General features: G+C 46.7%; 1 protein-coding gene across 1 annotated transcript in view; it reads left to right on the top strand.

Moving 5' to 3' along the window:
- Positions 1-475: 475 nt before the first annotated feature.
- Positions 476-20,336, top strand: part of LOC119337607 (dicarboxylate transporter 2.1, chloroplastic-like) — a 22,455-nt gene continuing 2,594 nt past the window's right edge. Inside the window, exons 1-2 of the mRNA XM_037609773.1 lie at positions 476-1,356; positions 5,699-6,012. Of these exons, the coding sequence (XP_037465670.1) occupies positions 565-1,356; positions 5,699-6,012 (1,106 nt within the window). The 5' untranslated portion in view covers positions 476-564. The remainder of the gene's footprint in view (positions 1,357-5,698; positions 6,013-20,336) is intronic.

Genomic DNA, 20,336 nt, shown 5'->3' with positions numbered 1-20,336 from the left:
TTGCGGGTGAAGGATTGTTGCCTCAGGCGCTGCCACTTTGCGAGGATGTGGGTCGAGCCGCCGCGCCATGACTGGTGGGCTAACCGTTGTCCCGTTCGTCACTAGTGAAGCCGTGTGATATGAGCGAGAGAGAAGGCTCAGACTTGGTCCACCACACAAGGTTCACGGGCGTAGTCGGCATGCCTCCCCGCCATGTCATCCTTGCAAGCGAGCCCTATTTGTCAGTTAAGCTTTCAAAAAACGGTTCAAACCAGAGTTAGTCTGATTTTTGCGGCCTACCCTAAGCTTGGTACTGATATGCTAAAAAATTAATGAAAACCCAGCCAAAATTGTGGTAATTGTATGCAATTAACTCTCATCCACAAAACAGAACAAAAAAGCGCAAAATGCACACTAAGACGCTGACACGACGGGCCAGTGTATACACTGTACAGAACCCTAACGGATTATGCTTTCCCGTATAGACCAATCTCACCCGTAGCTCTCGGAAGGCCGCAGCCACCAGTATCCGACCCCCGGTTCCTCCGCTCGGCCGCTCGCGCCGCCGTGCACAGCCGAGCGCCAATGGAGCGCCTACACCTCGCGGTGTCCCACCGCCCGGCTCTCCCCCTCCCTACTCCCCACGACCACCTACGCCGCCGCCATCTGCAGCTGCAGCCCTCCACTAATTCTCTCTCCCTCTGCCGCCCCATCTCCCCTCGCTTCTCCCTCGCCCCTTGCCGCCACCTCCATCCTCTCCTGGCCTCCGCGTCCGCCACCCAAGCTTCAAGCCCCAACACTGAGCCCGCACCGGCGCCGGCCCCCGCCGCGGCCTCGGCCGGCGCGAAGCTGCTCCCCCTCATCGCCTCCATCGCGGTCGGCCTCGCAGTGCGATTCCTGGCGCCGCGCCCCCCCGAGGTGACTCCGCAGGCGTGGCAGCTCCTCTCCATCTTTCTCTCCACCATCGCAGGGCTCGTCCTCGGCCCGCTCCCCGTCGGCGCGTGGGCATTCCTCGGCCTCACTGCTACCGTGGCCACGGGTACGCTCCCCTTCATCGCGGCGTTCGGGGCGTTCACCAACGAGGTCATCTGGCTCATCGTCATCTCCTTCTTCTTTGCACGGGGGTTCGTCAAGACCGGCCTCGGCGACCGCGTTGCCACCTACTTCGTCAAGTGGTTGGGTGGAAGCACTCTGGGCCTATCCTACGGTCTCACCATCAGTGAGGCATGCATCGCGCCGGCCATGCCCAGCACCACGGCGAGGGCTGGAGGGGTGTTCCTTCCCATTGTCAAGTCGCTGTCGCTATCGGCCGGCAGCAAGCCGAATGATCCATCAGCGAAGAAACTGGGTGCCTACCTTGTGCAGTCTCAGCTGCAGGTACACTACAATTTACTGATGCACATGCCAAAAGGCTGCGCTTTTTATTTACGAATTTAAGATATTACTGATGAATCATTGTAATCTTGGAGGTGCATTTTGCCCAGATGGTCATCAATTTTTCCCAAGATCGCTGAGTCCGTGATATGCGCTCATAGCTAGGGTCATGTTCTGTTTCTCATATCCTGATAGAATACGTAATTACTCCCTCCGTTCCAAAATAGATGACCCAACTTTGTACTAACTTTAGTATAAAGTTGAGTCATCTATTTTGGAACGGAGGGAGTACCATTTTATCTCTATACTACATTGCTTATGGGGGTGCTCAGAATGAGTTCTTCAATTACAGTTGCGTCACATGGGTTGTCCATATGCTGACATGTAAGCGGGGAATCACCGATTGCCCACCCCAACCACCCCTCGCTTTCCTGCCATCAACCGGCTGCTTGCTGTCGCAACACAACCCTGTGCTAACTCCTGCTAACCACCACCAGCAACCATTCCCCTTTTACCACCTCCAGCCATCTCCTTACTCGCCAGCTGCCCCCTAACATCAATTTCGGCCACTTCGCACCCCCACCTTACAGCTCAAATCCTACCCCAAATCCCGCCCCAATTTTGTCGCCCACCTACTAACAACAGCTCTACCATCACCAGGCGCAGATCTCTGCCGCCTTGACCGCCTTCACGCCTCCAACCACCAATTGATTCCTTACACCAGTATGGCCGTGCCCCCTTCCACAACCCATCTATGGATCCACCCTGCCCATCACCTCCCTTGCCCCTGCCTAACCATTACCTTGGCTTAGGTTTAGGTTCCAGCATGCTCCGCTTCCACAAGCTCGACTTCCCAACATATGCTGTCTCGCTTAATCCTCTTGGTTGCCTTAATAGGTCCGATCAGTTTTTTCATGGACAACGCATGAACTAATGATGCCCAGTTCTGGTACTTACAATTCGAGCACAATTGGCCATGGGAGCAGTTCACGGAGGCTTGCCACGTTCTGTTTGGGCCATCACGTCGGGCAAATCCCTTGGGTGAGTTGGCACGTTTCCCATTCACTTCCTCGGTTGCTGACTACACCAACAGGTTTCTAGCGCTCTAGTGCCGCAACAATGAGCCATTAACACCGTCCTAACAACAGTATCTGTACACAGTAGGCTTGGCTGATGGTCTTCGCTTTGACATCGAGCTTTAACGACCATCTGACGTCCACACCGCCATTTCCTTCACCAAGGCCTATGAGCAGTGGCATTTCCTCGCAACATCACTACACTAGCCTTCTGAGCGGCCCCTCCGACCCTCCCGCGATCAACGCAACTCCAATACTGTCACTTCCAGCACCACTAGCACCTGTTCTATCGTCGACCACTCCAGTGAACGCCGCCATGGCAAGTTTGGCGCCTCACCCCAACTGAGTTGGTAGAAGGTCGTCGTTGGGCCTTTGCACAACATCGTCGACCACTCCAGTGAACGCCGCCATGGCAAGTTTGGTGCCTCACCCCAACTGAGTTGGTAGAACATCGCCGTTGGGGCCTTTGCACAACGAGATTTATGTTCGGTGGTCATCATTGTGCGTGGCTCTTCTTCATCGAGGCTGATGACTACGACCAAGATAGCTCCACAACTAGTAGTACACAAGATTCCTTGAAGAAAGGGAGAGATGATATGTGGACCAGCCCATCAAACATGGAGTCTTGCTCTTATCCCTTAACCAGAGTCCTGATTGATTAAGCAAGTTTGTTAGAAAGAATCCTGTTAGTTTAGAGATCGTATTAGAGTTTGAATAGATTTACCAGCTTGTTGATCAAGTCTTATGTACTATATATGTTGCTTAATGAAAAACCACATAAGGTGTTTTTTTGTCAATCAAGTCTTGTCTGCTATATATTTGATCCGAAGTTTGAATAGTCTTGGTAGATATTTGTCGTTGATCGAGTCGACGTGGCACAATGCTAGCAAGCATCGCATTCATCAACCTTAAAAACGGGCATACACATCGGTTGTGCAACCGGTCGATGTATACCGGAGAGAGTTTTTTTGGGTTTGGCCACGCCTCCTGATCGAGTGAAGCTTAATCTCGTTGAGGAGTGGACCCCCCGAGTACCGTTACGATACCCGGCCCTGTGTTGTAGGCTGAATCCTCGACACGTGGTAAGCTTTCTTCGTGATGTTTCCGTTCCGAGCCTGGGCTCGGAGGGAAATTCACTTGGTCCGATTGCCTAAGCGGTCGTCTCAAAAGGAAGCCAAGGTCTTGCTCTGTTGTGAGAGCTCTCTTATTCCAAATGAGAGATAGGTTACAAATGATCCATGTGGTGCCTTTTATAGGCTCAAGGCCTTGTACAAATGACCACCACTACCCCTGGCGGGGAGGGAAAGCATGGGCAAAAGAGTCTATTGTAGAAAAAATTAAATGCCCCTACGAACATAAAGAAGAGGAAGGTTATTTCAATCTTTGGTCCATGAGGGATGTGCATGAGTGGGGTTAATGGGCTTCATACTTTCTTGGGTCTCTTTATCATTAGGTTGCCATTTGACTTGGCATTTGACCTTTCTTTTTGTGTCTTTGATCTTCAATATTTCTTGGTGCTCTGGCTTATACAACATGGAGAACTAGGAACCTTCTGATTGATAGCTGATATTTTATTTACAACAATATAAAGGGGCTCGGCCCCTCTCAACAAAGCAGAGCAGAATATTATCGTCTGGTTTTATCTACTTTTCAATAATTAGGGTTATGTCAGTAGTGGATTCTTCCAGACTGTGCCAGAAAGCTGCTTTGATTTGCATTGGTCATGGTAGTTCAACATCAATTTTGGAGTATTATATTGGATATTCAGTCTAAAAGTCCATCACTAAGGGTGCAATTTTAGATATTTGATATTTATACACAAGGTTGCGCTGTAGAGCTCATCTGAGTAGACGACACCATCAAATTAATAAACTGGCACTGGTGCCGAAGAAGTCTGTGAGTGTTTTGTATAAGTGTGTTGTGGGTATGTGGAAAAAGAAAAGAAAAAGGGGGAAATTGAAGCAGCACAAGGTTGTGGAGGAACAACTCCACCTTGCTGGTTGTTGCTACACAGTGTGCACCACAAGTGTTGAATCAATGTGCTGCGTAGATATCGCTCTAGAGGCCAAATAGGCCAATGTGGCAGCAGGAGTTTAGTCCAAAACTCCTTGAGCACAAGATCTACTCCAAGATCTTAGATAAGAACACCAAGTTCTATTATAGGTAGTGGGGTTACATAGCCTTGTCACAAGTTAGAGATGAGGACCTCTATTTATAGGACTTTGGGAAGTCTTCACATCCCAAATTCTACTTATAGCTAGAACATTCTAGAAAACATCACTTAAGATACAATATTCCATTTATACCTAGAAGACTCTAGGAAACAGTAGCCAGGTTAAGAAAAGAAAAGAAAATACTGGAGGGGACAGATGTGCGTGGAAGCTAGCTATCCATGTGCCAGAATCATGAGGTTGCGAGATCTTATGAGTTTCAGCTCTAGCCTACCCTTGCGAGATCTTATGAGTTTCAGCTCTAGCCTACCCCAACTTGTTTGGGACTAAAGGCTTTGTTGTTGTTGTTGTTGTTGTTGTTGTTGTTGTTGTTGTTGTTGAGAAGTATCTAGAAGTTTGCTTTCTTCTTCTTCTTCTTCTTCTTCTTCTTCTTTTATTTTCCTCTATTGTTCCTCATCATTCTCCCCTGGTTGTTTGTAACTCGACCTTGAGTTATCTTCATAGAGCGCTTCTTCTGGGTGGTAGAGACTCAAGTCCGCAACATTGTATAGCCATCTCGCCTGGAAGATCTATCACATCAGCATTATCATTTATCTTCCTCATAATAGGGAAGGGCCTATACCTTCGCTACCTAAGCTTCCCTTTAATAATGAAGGTCTTGAAATGTGGTTTTGTAATGTCCGCTGCTCTTTGTGTGATGCGGAGCTGTTTCTGGGTATGTGCGTAGAGGATCTGGTGCGATCCTATGCATAGTGGAATACTGAGACTAAATCATTAAAATAATGATAATATGGTACTACATTGGGAAGGATGGTGTATTCTTGTAACGTCTTACGTTGGAAGGATAAGGTATGCTTTAGTATGTCGATGTTTTGGTGGAGACATCTGAGTTTCAAAGTAAACCATGGGCAACCAACAATCCTTCTTTAAGTTTGGAAGTTGTGGTGCTGTTTCTCTGTGATATACTCCCAGAGTTTCTGATGTGTTGCTTCTAGAGTGGTCGCATGTATAATTTCTCTCTGTTTCACTTCTTAACCATTTAGCTTGAATTTTAAAACTACCAATAACAGTGTCGTGTTGGTTTCTGCTGCTTGACAGGCATCTGGCAACTCCAGTGCTCTCTTTCTGACCGCTGCTGCGCAGAATCTCTTGTGTTTGAAGTTAGCGGAGGAGGCTGGTGTCAAAATTGCAAGCCCGTGGATATCATGGTTCAAGGTTGCAAGTTTGCCTGCCATCATTTCGCTTTTAGCAACACCTTATTTGCTATACAAAATATTCCCTCCAGAAATAAAGGACACTCCTGAAGCCCCTGCATTAGCTGCTCAAAAACTAAAGAAAATGGGCCCAGTGACAAAAAATGAATGGGTCATGGTTGCTACAATGATTCTTGCAGTCTCACTCTGGATTTTTGGGTAAGATTTATGTCTTTTTGACTAAAGTATTTCTCTGCACTGAGTTTATGTACTAGCAATATACTTCGGATTTATGATTGATGTACAAGAGATACATGTAACATTAGTCACACAGCTCATGTGATATGTGTAGTCTAAGAATGTTTTAATTTTTAAAGTGGCCACAAGACTTATAGTTTATGAGCAAACATGTGACATTTTTTTATATGTAACTATGATGACAGCTTTAGTGTGGTTTAGTGCAAATTAAACCCCTCTCTTCCACGAGGTTGATGAGACTGCGAAACCGACTTATGACATGACGCACTTAAAAAAGGGACTTCGACTGAAGTTGTCAATCAATGACATCATCGCAGTTTCCTCCACCTATTTGTGTAGCCGTGTCGTGTGCGTCGAGAACATAATGTCAGCATTCTGATCCGACAGGAACTATCGCGGGTCCATGAGTGGTAGATCGGAATGGCGACACACAAGAGACAATGATCTACTCAGGTTCTTGCCCTCCGTGAAGCGGCAATACTCTATTCCTGCTGCTGAGATGTATTGCTTAGTGTGCCGGCTGGATATCAGAGACATCTTAGCTAGGGTTGTACAAGGGGTGCCACAGTGGCTGTAGAGGTGGGAGCTGAAGGGTTAGGTGAGGAACCATATATTTTGCTAGTGGTGTGTAGAATGATTTGAGATGAATCTCTTGTCTCTCGAGAGGCCTATAACTTTCCTTATATATGTGGTCAGGTTAGGGTTACATTCCTCGGGTCGGTTTACAAGTTGGTGGGGGCTACTGGGTCACACCGGACCCTGGCTTGTTGGGTGAGCTGGTTGGTTGACTTGGCCATCGAGATGATGAGGCATCCCATCAAGGAGCTGGACATGAGTCGCCAGTCCGGCCATGCTAGGGTCGCTGGGCTGGCTTTCGGCCATGCTGACTATACCTTGGTGCCGCCCGTATCCTCGTCACAACCCCTTTGACACCGCGGAGAAGGAGGTCTGTGACGCCTCTGAGCTCATCGGCCGGGTCCTCTCCGTCCACCTCGCCGCCCATGGTGCAATGGGGAAGGGAAGGGCTATGCCTTCGTCGAGTACGACGACGACTCCGAGCGTGTTCCACGACCTGCATGCCCCCTGCGTAGCTGTGGGTCAGCCCCCAGGACCTTTTCCATGACTTCTGCAGACCATCACCGCTGCGTTTCGTCACCGCCACACATGCCTTCCATTGGCACTGTCTGTGTCTGTGCTCACATTCGGTGACAATCCGGCCACCTCCATTCCTGTGGACGCCATGGGCAAACTGGCGTGCGTGTCCTCGTAGCTCACGGACGCGTCCAGCGCCGCCATGGGCTGCTCCATGGCCCTGCCTTGCGCCGAGCATGGACAGTAGGTCCGTAAACGAACCGAACTCGAGCGAGTACACCCAGGCTCGGCTCGAGCTCGATTTCCACCACGAGCCAAAAGGTTAGCTCGAATATCGGGTCGTGAGCTTAGGAATGAGGTTGAGCTCTACTAGCTGAAGGCTTTACAAGCTTGCAGAACTCTTTATTTTTTATATTTAATAAATTCAACCAGCACATCTGTTAGACGGCACAAATTAGAGTATACTGACCAAGATGACAACAACACAAGCCTCTATTTATTGCTGGAGCTCTGCCGTGCTCCGTATCAGCAACCGATGTGGTATGATGATGAGGAACACTAGATGAGAAGAAAGAAAACACATGCCAGATCTGTTTGGATACTTCTAGATGCTTCCACTCTAGTGTAGTATTTCTTTTGTTTTCTTTACCCTACCCGCTGTTGTGAGTAGAGAGATGAATCCTAAATAATGTTTTCTAGAGTGTTCCAGCTATAAGTAAAAGTATGTGAAGGCTTCCCAAAGCCCTATAAATAGAGGTCCTCACCTCTATTTTGGACACCAGACTATGTACCCACTACCTATAATAGAACTTGTTGTTCTTATCTAAGATCTGGGAGTAGATCTTGTGCCTCTAGGAGTTCTGGATTGAACTCTTGCTGCCCTATCGGCCTACATTCGCCTCTAGAGCGATATCTAGCACATCACGTTGAAGCTGTTCACACTTGTGCTGTACACATTGTAGCAGCAAGGTGGAGTTGCTCCTCCACAACCTTTGTGTTGCTTCAGGTGGTATCAGAGCCTCGTTGACCCATAATCGTTCTTGCTGTCCTCTTCGAGAGCAAGCTGCAGCAAGCAACAGAGCAATTGTTGAAGAGGATGTATGTTGCTGAACAACAAATCAAAGAGCTGCGTGAAGATCTTAATCGGAGATTTGACCAGCTGGTTGAGATGATAAGAAAGGGTGTCCCCCCTGCTACCAATGAAGGAGATTCATCTAAAGAAGAAGAAGATGTTCATCAAGGAAGAAGGAGAGGTAATCTTGGAGCAAGACCGCCACAAGAACATGCTGTTCAACGTGCTTCAAGAAGGCCAATTTATGTTGAAGCTTCTGAAGGTGAAGAATATGATGATGCCCTTGAAGAACCAAATCTCTACGCATATCGGAGAGCACCCAACCCTACATATGCAAGAGATACATACAAGGTGAAAGGTGAGATCCTAAGTTTTAATGGAAATGTTGACATTGAAGGGTGCCTGGATTGGTTATATGAAGTGGAGACTTTCTTTGAGGTCATGGAGGTTCCGGAAGATCGCAGAGTTCCTTTGGTCGCATACAAGCTGAAAGGAGGAGCCGGTGCATGGTGGCATCACGTTCAAGAAGAGCGCAAGCTGAGAGGAGAACCTCGTGTGAGAACTTGGCGGCAAATGAAAAGTCTCTTGAAAGGGAGATTTTTGTCCGCTGATTATGACCAGATCCTATTTATCCAATTTCAAAATTGTGCTCAAGGAAATAGGATTGTTTCAGATTACACGGAGGAGTTTCTAAGGCTACAAGTGAGGTGCAACCTTGCTGAAACTGAAGATCAACAAGTTGCAAGGTACATCAATGGTCTCAATGACGCTATTCAAGATCGATTGATGATGCAACAAATCTGGTCCGTTGATCAAGCACAAGCTCTAGCCTTAAAGGCCGAGAGGTTTGCGAGGACAAGAAAGGCAACTGAAGCTCCATATCCTCCATATCCTCATACCGAAGGCTCGTCTAGGAGTCAGCCTAATAGAGTGGAAGAAAAGACCGCTCCACCAAAGGCAAAACGACCCATCCAAAAGCAAACTAGAGGCAAGGGTAAGTCCAATGAAGGCCCAAAATGCTATAAATGTGGTGAAGAGGGACACATATCCAGCGGCTGCCCACCAAGGAAATTTGTTAACACAACTATCCATGATGGTGAAGGCGATGAGGAAGAATACGAATCTGAAGATGTAGAGGGACAAGAGGTTTGTCAAGAAGAAGGTGAAGAGGTGGTATATGTGATTCAGCGTCTCCTATGTTCCACACCACAACCCGACGACACACAACGGAAGAAAATATTTGAGAGCAAATGCACAGTGAATGGCAAGGTATGCAAGTTAGTGTTTGATAGTTGCAGTTGCGAGAATCTTATCTCCCAGAAGTTGGTGAGCCGATACTCATGGTCATCCAAACCCCTACACTATTGGGTGGATCAAGAAAGGAGTGAATATGAGGATCACCAAATAATGCAACCTGCCACTTTCCTTGGGCAAGCATTATCGCTCAAATGTGTTGTGTGACATAGTTGATATGGACGCTAGCCATGTTCTTCTTGGGAGACCTTGGCAATTTGATGTGGATACTACAGACAAGGGTAAGGAAAATTCTTACTCTTTCATTTGGAACAAGAGAAAGATCATTATCTTACCAAACAAAAACGAAGGTAATACCTCTAAGGAGGAGGGGAAAACTGTGTTAACTATTTCCCATACCCCTCATGAGTTTATGGAGGACTTGAAGGAGGCAGATTTGTGTGCTGCACTTGTTGTAAAAGGAGAAGAGCACCTGACTATTGAAATTCCAGCAAAGGTACGTGGTTTATTGGCAGAATTTCAGAACATACTTGGTGAGCCACAAGGCCTGCCACCGATGAGAGGAATTCAACATAGAATTGACTATTCCGGGAGCAAGTCTTCCTAATCTTCCACACTATCGAATGAGCCCAAAGGAACATGATATATTGAAGGAGAAAGTGGAGGAATTGTTGCAAAAGGGGCACATTCGAGAAAGTATTAGCCCATGTGCTGTACTAGCTCTATTCGCGCCAAAGAAAGATGGATCTTGGCGCATGTGTACGGACAGTAGAGCCATTAACAAGATCACCGTAAGATATAGATTCCCGATTCCTTGTCTGGATGATATGTTGGATCAGCTTAGTGGAGCAAGAGTGTTCACAAAGCTAGATTTAAGAAGCGGATATTATCAAGTCCGTATCAGACCCGGGGATGAATGGAAAACCGCCTTCAAGACAAAGGAAGGGTTGTTTGAATGGCTAGTCATGCCATTTGGACTCTCAAATGCACCAAGTACCTTTATGTGCTTAATGAATCAAGTCCTTCGACTCTTCTTGTCCCACTTTGTTGTGGTCTATTTTGATGACATCTTGATCTATAGCAAGGATGAGGATGAACACTTTGATCACATCCGGAAGGTGCTAGAAGTACTAAGGGAAAATAAGCTCTACGTCAACTTGAAGAAATGTGTTTTCCTGCAAATACAACTTCTTTTCCTAGGATTCGTCATAACATGTGACAGTATTCGCGTTGATGATTCTAAGGTTGAAGTAATCCGAGAATGGCCAACTCCGAAGACCATTTCTCAGGTAAGAAGTTTTCATGGCCTTGCAACTTTCTATAGGCGATTTGTGAATAATTTCAGCACTATCATGGCACCAATTATCAAGTGTTTGAAGAAAGGAAAGTTCTAATGGACAGAAGCAGCTAAAGCTAGTTTCAATGAGACAAAACAAAAACTATCACAAGCTCCTGTCTTGGTGCTACCTGATTTCAACAAGACTTTTGAGTTGGGGTGTGATGCAAGTGGAGTAGGCATTGGAGCTGTCCTATCTCAAGAAAGGAAGCCCATTGCTTTCTTTAGTGAGAAGTTAAGTGAAGCTAGACAAAAATGGAGTACCTATCAGCAAGAATTATATGCTGTTTTCAGAGCGTTGAAAACTTGGGAAATCTATTTGCTGCCTAAAGAATTCGTTGTTTATAACGACCATCAATCCTTGAAGCATTTTAGAAATCAAAAGCATGTTGACTGCATGCTAGCAAGATGGGCAGCATATCTGGAGAGGTTTAACTATCTCATCGTGCATAAATCTGGAATAACTAACAGAGTGGCCGATGCTTTTAGTCGTGGTGCATGCCTCTTGACTTCTTTTGAAGCTGACCTTTCGGTTATGGATCAAATAAAGGAGTTGTATGAGGGTGACGAAGATTTGGCCATGTTTGGGTAAAGCACGCAAGGGGCCAACCATTAGGTGATGGCTATTTGATGCAAGATGGATATCTCTTAAAAAATGATCGTTTATACATTCCAAGAAGTTCTCTACGTGACAAGCTGGTTAGAGAGCTCCATTCAAGTGATCTTAGTGGCCATGTTGGACGGGACAAGACTATCGCTGACCTAGAAGCTTGCTACTTTTGGCCACAACTAATGAGAGATGCATGCCCTATATGTCAAACCTACAAAGGCCAAGTCCAGAACACATGGTTATACATGCCTTTGCCTGTTCCTATCGCTCCATGGGAGGGCATCTCTATGGACTTCGTCTTGGGCTTGCCAAGAACAAGACGAGGGAGTGATGCTGTGTTTGTGGTCGTGGACAGATTCTCTAAGATGGCTCATTTCATCCCATGCCGCAAGACAACAGATGCTCATCATGTGGCAAGCCTATTTCTTTCGAGAAGTGTTCAGACTTCATGGAGTTCCAAGGTCCATCGTCTCAGACCGTGATAGCAAGTTTCTTGCTGCATTTTGGCTCACTTTGTGGAAGCAATTCAACACTGAATTGAAATTTTCTAGCACTGCTCATCCACAAACAGATGGACAAACGGGAGTGGTGAACAAGTTTTTGGGTAATCTGATCTGTTGCATTTGTGGAGAAAGAAAGGGGCAATGGGATTTGGCTTTATCTCTTGTAGAGTTCTCCTACAATAACTCCAAGCATAGATCCACAGGAAGGAGCCCTTTTTCCATTGTCTACACTAAAGTTCCAACACATGTGGTGGACCTGGTGAAGCTACCATCAAGGGGAAACTCAAAATTAGCATTGTCCTTTGCTGATAATTACACCGAGTTATTTGAAGAGATTCGCGGCGCTTTGGAAGCACAAAATCAGAAATATAAACAACTTGCTGATTGCAAAAGGAGGCCAAAATCATTCCAAATCGGTGATAAGGTGATGGTCTACCTCCGAAAAGAGAGGCTGCCATTAGGTGTTAAAGGGAAACTTAGGCAGCGAAGGTATGTGCCCTTCTCTATCGTGAGGAGGATAAATGATAACGGCGCTTTGGAAGCACAAAATCAGAAATATAAACAACTTGCTGATTGCAAAAGGAGGCCAAAATCATTCCAAGTCGGTGATAAGGTGATGGTCTACCTCCGAAAAGAGAGGCTGCCATTAGGTGTTAAAGGGAAACTTAGGCAGCGAAGGTATGTGCCCTTCTCTATCGTGAGGAGGATAAATGATAATGCTTATGTGATAGATCGTCCAAGTGACATGGGTATCTCCAACACTTCCAATGTTGCGGACTTGACTCTCTACCATTCAAAAGAAGCGCTCTATGAAGATAACTTGAGGGCGAGTTCCAAACTACCAGGGGAGAATGATGAGGAACACTAGATGAGAAGAAAGAAAACACATGCCGGATCTGTTTGGCTACTTCTAGATGCTTCCACTCTAGTGTAGTATTTCTTTTGTTTTCTTTACCCCACCCGCTGTTTCTAGAGTTCTCTAGTTATAAGTAGTTGTGAGTAGAGAGATGAATCCTAAATAATGTTTTCTAGAGTGTTCCAGCTATAAGTAGAAGTATGTGAAGGCTTCCCAAAGCCCTATAAATAGAGGTCCTCACCTCTACTTTGGAAACCAGACTATGTACCCATTACCTATAATAAAACTTGTTGTTTTTATCTAAGATCTTGGAGTAGATCTTGTGCCCCAGGAGTTCTGGATTGAACTCTCGCTACCCTATCGACCTACATTCGCCTCGAGAGCGATATCTAGCACATCGCGTTGAAGCTGTTCCTTCAACACTTGTGTTGTACACTTTATAGCAGCAAAGTGGAGTTGCTCCTCCACAACCTTTGTGCTGCTTCATATGAACTGGAGTGCTCCAATGCACATGCATTAACGATGAGTTACTAGGCTACAAAAGGCTTCTTTGCCTCAGGAGTGAAGTCCCGTGAGGTGCCCAGACTTGTGCATATCAAGTAGTAGTGGCGGGGGTATGGTAACATTGGGCCTACAGTTATTTGTTGAAAGAGCTGGAACGTTGAGCATGCCCGTTCTACCGAGCCTTTGCGAACTGTTCAAGCTTGAGCTCGCCAGGTTCGTGACCTTCACATCAGGCTTGAGCTCAGCTTGTTTAGCTCTTGAGCCAAGCTCGAATCCAGCCTGGAACGAATCAAAGTCGAACAACATGACGAGCCCAAGCTTTTTTTACAGCCCTAATGGCCAGCCCCTGAACCCCAGTGCCGTGGGCGGCATCGGCGTTGTGCTGTCGGACAAGAGGGCATGCGGCGGCGAGCATGAGCGCCACCGAGCCATGGCTGGGAGCGTGAGGGGAAGAGGGAGTTTTAAGTTGCGCATTAAACCACTAAAGATATTATCAGGGTTTATTTTGTAAAAAGACGGCCTCATTAGCATGCCATGTCAGCTGCGGTTACTTCGCAAAAGGGTATGTGATCTGTTTGCTCATAAACAAATGTGACCGCTATTTAACAATCTAATAGTTCTGTGACTAAAGTACTCATCCTGCGTAAGCAATATGACTAATGGTGCGTTTGTCTCCATTTATATCTACTTGTTATCTGCAGTGTTGCTTGCAGTTTCACGAACTGCATATCTTGCTGCTTCTCTCATTACATTACACCTTTTATTGTGAAAGCAGACACATACACACCACATGATTACAAGTACTTTTATGGTTGGCTCTGCTGACTTTGTAGTTGTGTCCAGTTGTCGAAACTAAGAGGGACCCAACAGGAATTAGGCACTATTTAATTTAGATACTGGGGATGACTGTCTAGCTCACGATCGGTGGTGCTGACGAGTTGCCCTGGATGACGTCTCCAGTTATAACGAACTATCATCATTAGACTCCAATAGATGATGTAAAATAGGGCACCAAATTGTGGTTCGAGTAAAATTTACATCACCTAAAAGTGCTATTTTACATCACCCAAAACTTCCAACTCCGATAGATGATGTAAAATAGGGCACTAGTGCTCCAATAGGTGATGTAAAATAGAGCACAATATCATACATATGTGAACCAAATCATTTCAAATCAATCCTAAACCTAAACTAGCAGTGAAAGTACCTCGGAAAAACTGGTTTAGGAGTAAAATAGTTCCCATCAATCTTGGGTGAGCCTCTAGCTGTTCTCTTCGTGTGCTCACGGCCAAACACATAACCGCCATGCTTCGGCCCCTTCTTGTGCATCATCACGAGCAAAGCAATCACGAGCGAAATAGTGTCCTCTTCGTCGGCCAAATCATATTCCTCATCCGATGAGGAATCATCCCAAACAGAGGAGTCACATGAGGTCATCTACAATACGGAAATCTCCATGAAAGTACTTCTTACGTGCACGTTAAAAAAAACATGACAGGTTTAGGATATTTTTATTTTGTGCAATATTTGTCGAACACCTTGTGCACGAGGAGGACGAAATTGGGCGGCTGCTCGTCGGAGCAAAGATGGTAGCCGTGCCAGCGACGAGACGCTCACTAAGGCCTCTTCTACGCCTCGTTGACGCGTGCCGGTTGAGGGCTGCCCGTGATTTTGGTGACGTGGTGCCGGCGGCGCCGACCAAAATCATGGCGGTCGCGCGACTGCCCGCGGTAGCTTCGGTGGCCAGAAGTCCTATTCCGGACAACGGCCATGAGCTGCGAGAGCCATCACGGGAGTCGGCGCTCCGGCCAACAGCCGAATCGGCCAAAACATGGCACGGCGGCAGGACCTTCAGCGACTGGATGGGGTTGCGGCGAACTCAGGGGAGGATGGACGAGCGGCGGCCGCAGCCTTCCCTTGCAAAATCGCCGACAACGGTGGTCGGGTGGACGAGCGGGCGGCGGGAGCGGCGTAGGAATGTTCCACGCGGTAGTTGGAGTACGCTCGCGACTGCACATGTTTTGCTCGAGCGACACAAGTTATGCAAATTTGCATCACTTGGTGGCCTATTTTACACCACGCCCTATCCCTCAAGTAAAATAATTGCATCTACATCATCTATTGGAGCACTGTTTTTGCCCTGGTGATGCTAAAATATGTTACTTTTTCATCTACAACATCTATTGGAGATGCTCTTATGGTACAGAAATTTGTTCCCTCCAGAATTTTCTGCTGAAGTTTCCTTTATCAGTCTGACGTAAAGTTCAACGAGTTTAAAACGAATTCCATTAGTCTTGAAAAAGGTATGCGTCGTTCTGTTTTCAACATAGAAGTCATCCATTTTTGTTGGTTGCACCTAACTGACATTTGTACCCAAACAAATATTTGCTCCCCTCGTACAACAACTACGAACCCTTTAGTCCCAAACAAATTGGGGTTGGCTAGAGCTGAAACCCATAAGATCGCAGAACCAACTCATGGTTCTGGCACATGGATAGCTAGCTTCCATGCATCCCTGTACATGGCTAGTTCTTTGTCGATACTCCAGTCCTTCAGATCCCTCTTTACGGACTCCTCCCTTGTCAAGTTCGGTCTACCCCGACCTCTCTTGACATTATCATCACGCCGTCCGCTATGCATAGGAGAGGCCTGCGCTGAATATACCCAAACCATCTTTGACGATGTTGGACAAACTTCTCTTAAATCGGTGCTACCCCAATCCCATATAACATCATTCCATACCCGATCCTTTCCTGTGTGGCCACACATCCACCTCAACATGCGCATCTCCGCTACACCTAACTGTTGAACATGTCATCGCCTTTTAGTCGGCCAACACTCAGCGCTATACAACATTGCAGGTCAAATCACCGTCCTATAGAACCTGCCTTTTAGCTTTTGTGGCACTCTCTCGTCATAGGGAACACAAGAAGCTCAGCGCCACTTCATCCACCTGGCTTTGATTCGATTCGATTGTTCACATCTTCATCCATCCTTCTGCATCATTGACCCCAAATATCAAAAGGTGTCCTTTTATGATTCCACCTGCCCATCAAGGCTAACCTTCTCCTCCTCGTGCCTAGTAGTACTTAAACCACACCTCATGTACTGGGTTTTAGTTCTACTAAGCCCCAAACCTTCCGATTCCAAGGTTTGTCCATTAACCCCCGTCTGACTATCATTGACTAGCACCACATCATCCTCAAAGAGCATACACCATGGGATATCTTGTATATCCCTTGTGACCTCATGCATCACGAAAGCAAAAAAAAGGGCTCAAAGCTCCCTGGTGCAGTCCTATTTTGAAAAGTCATCAGTGTCGCCATCACTTGTAAGAACACTTTCATAGCATTGTTGTACATGTCCTTGATGAGGGTAATGTACTTTGTTGGGACTTTGTGTTTCTCTAAGGCCCACCACATGACATTCTGTGACATCTTATCGTAGGCCTTCTCCAAGTCAATGAACATCATATGCATGCTCTTCTTTTGCTCCCCGTATCTCTCCATAAGTTCTCGTACCAAGAATAAATGGCTTCCATGGTGGACCTCCCACGCATGAACCCAAACTGATTTTTGGTCACACTTGTCATTCTTCTTAAGCGGTGCTCAATGACTCTCCCATAGCTTCATTGTATGGCTCATCAGCTTAATTCCATGGATTTAGTACAATTTTGAACATTCCCCTTTTCTTGAAGATTGGTACTAATATACTCCGCCTTCATTATTCTGGCACTTTGTTTGCTCGAAAAATGAGGTTCAAAAGCTTAGTTAGCCATACTATCGCTATGTCTTCGAGGCCTCTCCACTCCTCAACGGGGAGACAATCAGGGCCCATCGCCTTGCCTCCTTTCATTCTTTTTAAAGCCTCCTTGACCTCAGCCTCCTGCATTCGCCGCACAAAACGCTTGTTGTTATCATCAAAGAAGTCGTCTAGTTCAATGGTAGAGCTCTCATTCTCTTCATTGAACAACTTGTTGAAGTAGTCCCGCCAACAACAACAGCAGAGCCTTTAGTCCCAAACAAGTTGGGGTAGGCTAAAGGTGAAACCCGATCTCGCGACCAACTCATGGCTCTGGCACATGGATAGCAAGCTTCCACGCACCCCTGTCCATAGCTAGTTCTTTGGTTATACTCCAATCCTTCAGGTCTCTCTTAACAGACTCCTCCCATGTCAAATTCGGTCTACCTTGACCTCTCTTGACATTCTCCGCACGCTTTAGCTGTCCGCTATGCACTGGAGCTTCTGGAGGCCTTCGCTGAATATGCCCAAACCATCTCAGACGATGTTGGACAAGCTTCTCTTCAATTGGTGCTACCTCAACTCTATCTCGTATATCATCATTCAGGACTCGATCCTTCCTCGTGTGGCCACACATCCATCTCAACATACGCATCTCCGCCACACCTAACTGTTGAACATGTCGCCTTTTAGTCGGCCAACACTCAGCGCCATACAACATTACGGGTCGAACCGCCGTCCTGTAGAACTTGCCTTTTAGCTTTTGTGGCACTCTCTTATCACAGAGAATGCCAGAGCTTGGCGCCACTTCATCCATCCGGCTTTGATTCGATGGTTCACATCTTCATCAATACCCCCATCCTCCTGCAACATTGACCCTAAATATCGAAAGGTGTCCTTCTAAGGCACCACCTGCCCATCAAGGCTAACCTCCTCCTCCTCACACCTAGTAGTACTGAAACAACACATCATGTACTCGGTTTTAGTTCTACTAAGCCTAAACCCTTTCGATTCCAAGGTTTGTCTCCATAACTCTTAACTTCCTATTTACCCCCGTCCGACTATCGTCAACTAGTACCACATCATCCGCAAAGAGCATACACCATGGGATATCTCCTTGTATATCCCTTGTGACCTCATCCCATCACGAAGGCAAAAAGATAAGGGCTCAAAGCTGACCCCTGATGCAGTCCTATCTTAATCGGGAAGTCATCAGTGTCGACATCACTTGTTCGAACACTTGTCACAACATTATTGTACATGTCCTTGATGAGGGTAAAGTACTTTGCTGGGACTTTGTGTTTCTCCAAGGCCCACCACATGACATTCCGCAGTATCTTATCATAAGCCTTCTCCAAGTCAATGAACACCATATGCAAGTCCTTTTGCTCTCTGTATCTCTCCATAAGTTGTCGTACCAAGAAAATGGCTTCCATGGTTGACCTCCCAGGCATGAAACCAAACTGATTTTTGGTCAAGCTTGCCATTCTTCTTAAGCGGTGCTCAATGACTCTCTCCCATAGCTTCATTGTATGACTTATCAACTTAATTCCACGGTAATTAGTACAACTTTGAACATCCCCCTTGTTCTTGAAGATTGGTACTAATATACTTCGTCTCCGTTCTTCTAGCATCTTCTTTGCCCGGAATATGAGGTTGTAAAGCTTGATTAGCCATACTATTGCTATGTCCCCGTAGCCTTTCCACACCTCAATGGGGATACAATCAGGGCCCATCGCCTTGCCTCCTTTCATCCTTTCTAAAGCTTCCTTGACCTCAGACTCGTGGATTCGCCGCACAAAACGCATGCTGGTCTCATCAAAGGAGTCGTCCAGTTCAATGGTAGAACTCTCATTCTCCCCATTGAACAGCTTGTCGAAGTACTCCCAACATCTATGCTTAATCTCCCAGTCCTTCACCAAGAGTTGGTCTGCTCCGTCCTTGATGCATTTGATTTGGCCAATATCCCTTGTCTTCCTCTCTCGGATCCTGGCCATCTTATAGATGTCCCTTTTGCTTTCCTCGTGCCTAACCGTTGGTAGATGTCCTCATACGCCCGACCCCTTGCTTCACTGACAGCTCGCTTTGCGGCCTTCTTTGCCATCTTGTACTTCTCTATGTTGTCTGCACTCCTATCCAGGTATAGGCGTCTGAAACAATCTTTCTTCTCTTTAATCGCCTTCTGGACATCATCATTCCACCACCAGGTATCCTTATCTTCGCTTCTCCTTCCTCTGGACACTCCAAACTCCTTCGAGGCCACCTTACGAATGCAAGTCGCCATCTTCATCCACACATTGTCCGCATCCCCTCCTTCCTCCCAAGGGCCCTCCTTAATGACCCTCTCCTTGAACGCCTGAGCTACCTCCCCCTTGAGCTTTCACCACTTCGTTCTAGCGACTTTGGCATGCTTATCCCGCTGGACACGAATCAGAAAGCAAAAGTCAGCAACCATCAGCTTATGTTGAGGTACAACACTCTCTCCAGGTATCACCTTACAGTCTAGGCACGCACGCCTATCTTCTTTTCTCGAGAGGATGAAATCAATCTGGCTAGAGTGTTGGCCACTACTAAAAGTCACCGGATGTGATTCTCTCTTTCTAAAGAGGGTGTTAGCTACGATCATGTCATAGGCTAGAGCAAAGCTTAAGACATCTTCTCCTTCTTGATTCCATAGCTGAAGCCCCCATGCACCCCTTCAAAACCTGTGTTAGATGTACCCACGTGGCCATTGAGGTCTCCTCCTATGAAGAGCTTCTCGCCAATCGGTACACTTCGAACCATGTCTTCCAGGCGTTCCCAGAACTCCCTCTTGGTGTTCTCATTGTGGCCTACTTGCAGGGCATACTCGCTGATAACATTGAGAACTAAGTCCCCAACTACCAGCTTGACCAAGATAATCTGGTCCCCATGTCTCTTGATGTCTACCACTCCATACTTGAGGCTCTTGTTAAGCGAGATGCCTACTCCATTTCTGTTTGCAGCTGTCCCCGTGTACCACAACTTGGAAGCCGGTATCCTCCACCTCCTTCGCTTTCCGTGCTCTTCATTTGGTTTCTTAGACGCAAAGGATATCCACACCTCCCCGCTGTATCAACTAGCTCCCGAAGCTTACTTGTCAGGGACCCTACGTTCCAGCTACCTAACGGATCCTCCTAGGCTCAGCTAGCTTCCTTACCTTACCCTTCGCACTCGAGTCAAATGCGAAGGCCCTTGCTCATTTTCCACTACAACGGGGCATCGATGTGGCGCGCCACTAAGGATGCGACGACCCGATCCTTGCTCACTTGCCACCGTATCCAGATCAAGATACAAGA

This window comes from Triticum dicoccoides, chromosome 7B (assembly GCF_002162155.2).
Source record: "Triticum dicoccoides isolate Atlit2015 ecotype Zavitan chromosome 7B, WEW_v2.0, whole genome shotgun sequence".
Lineage (NCBI taxonomy): Eukaryota > Viridiplantae > Streptophyta > Magnoliopsida > Poales > Poaceae > Triticum > Triticum dicoccoides.
Note: the sequence above shows the minus strand (reverse complement) of the source record. Positions and strands in the feature narration are given on the sequence as shown.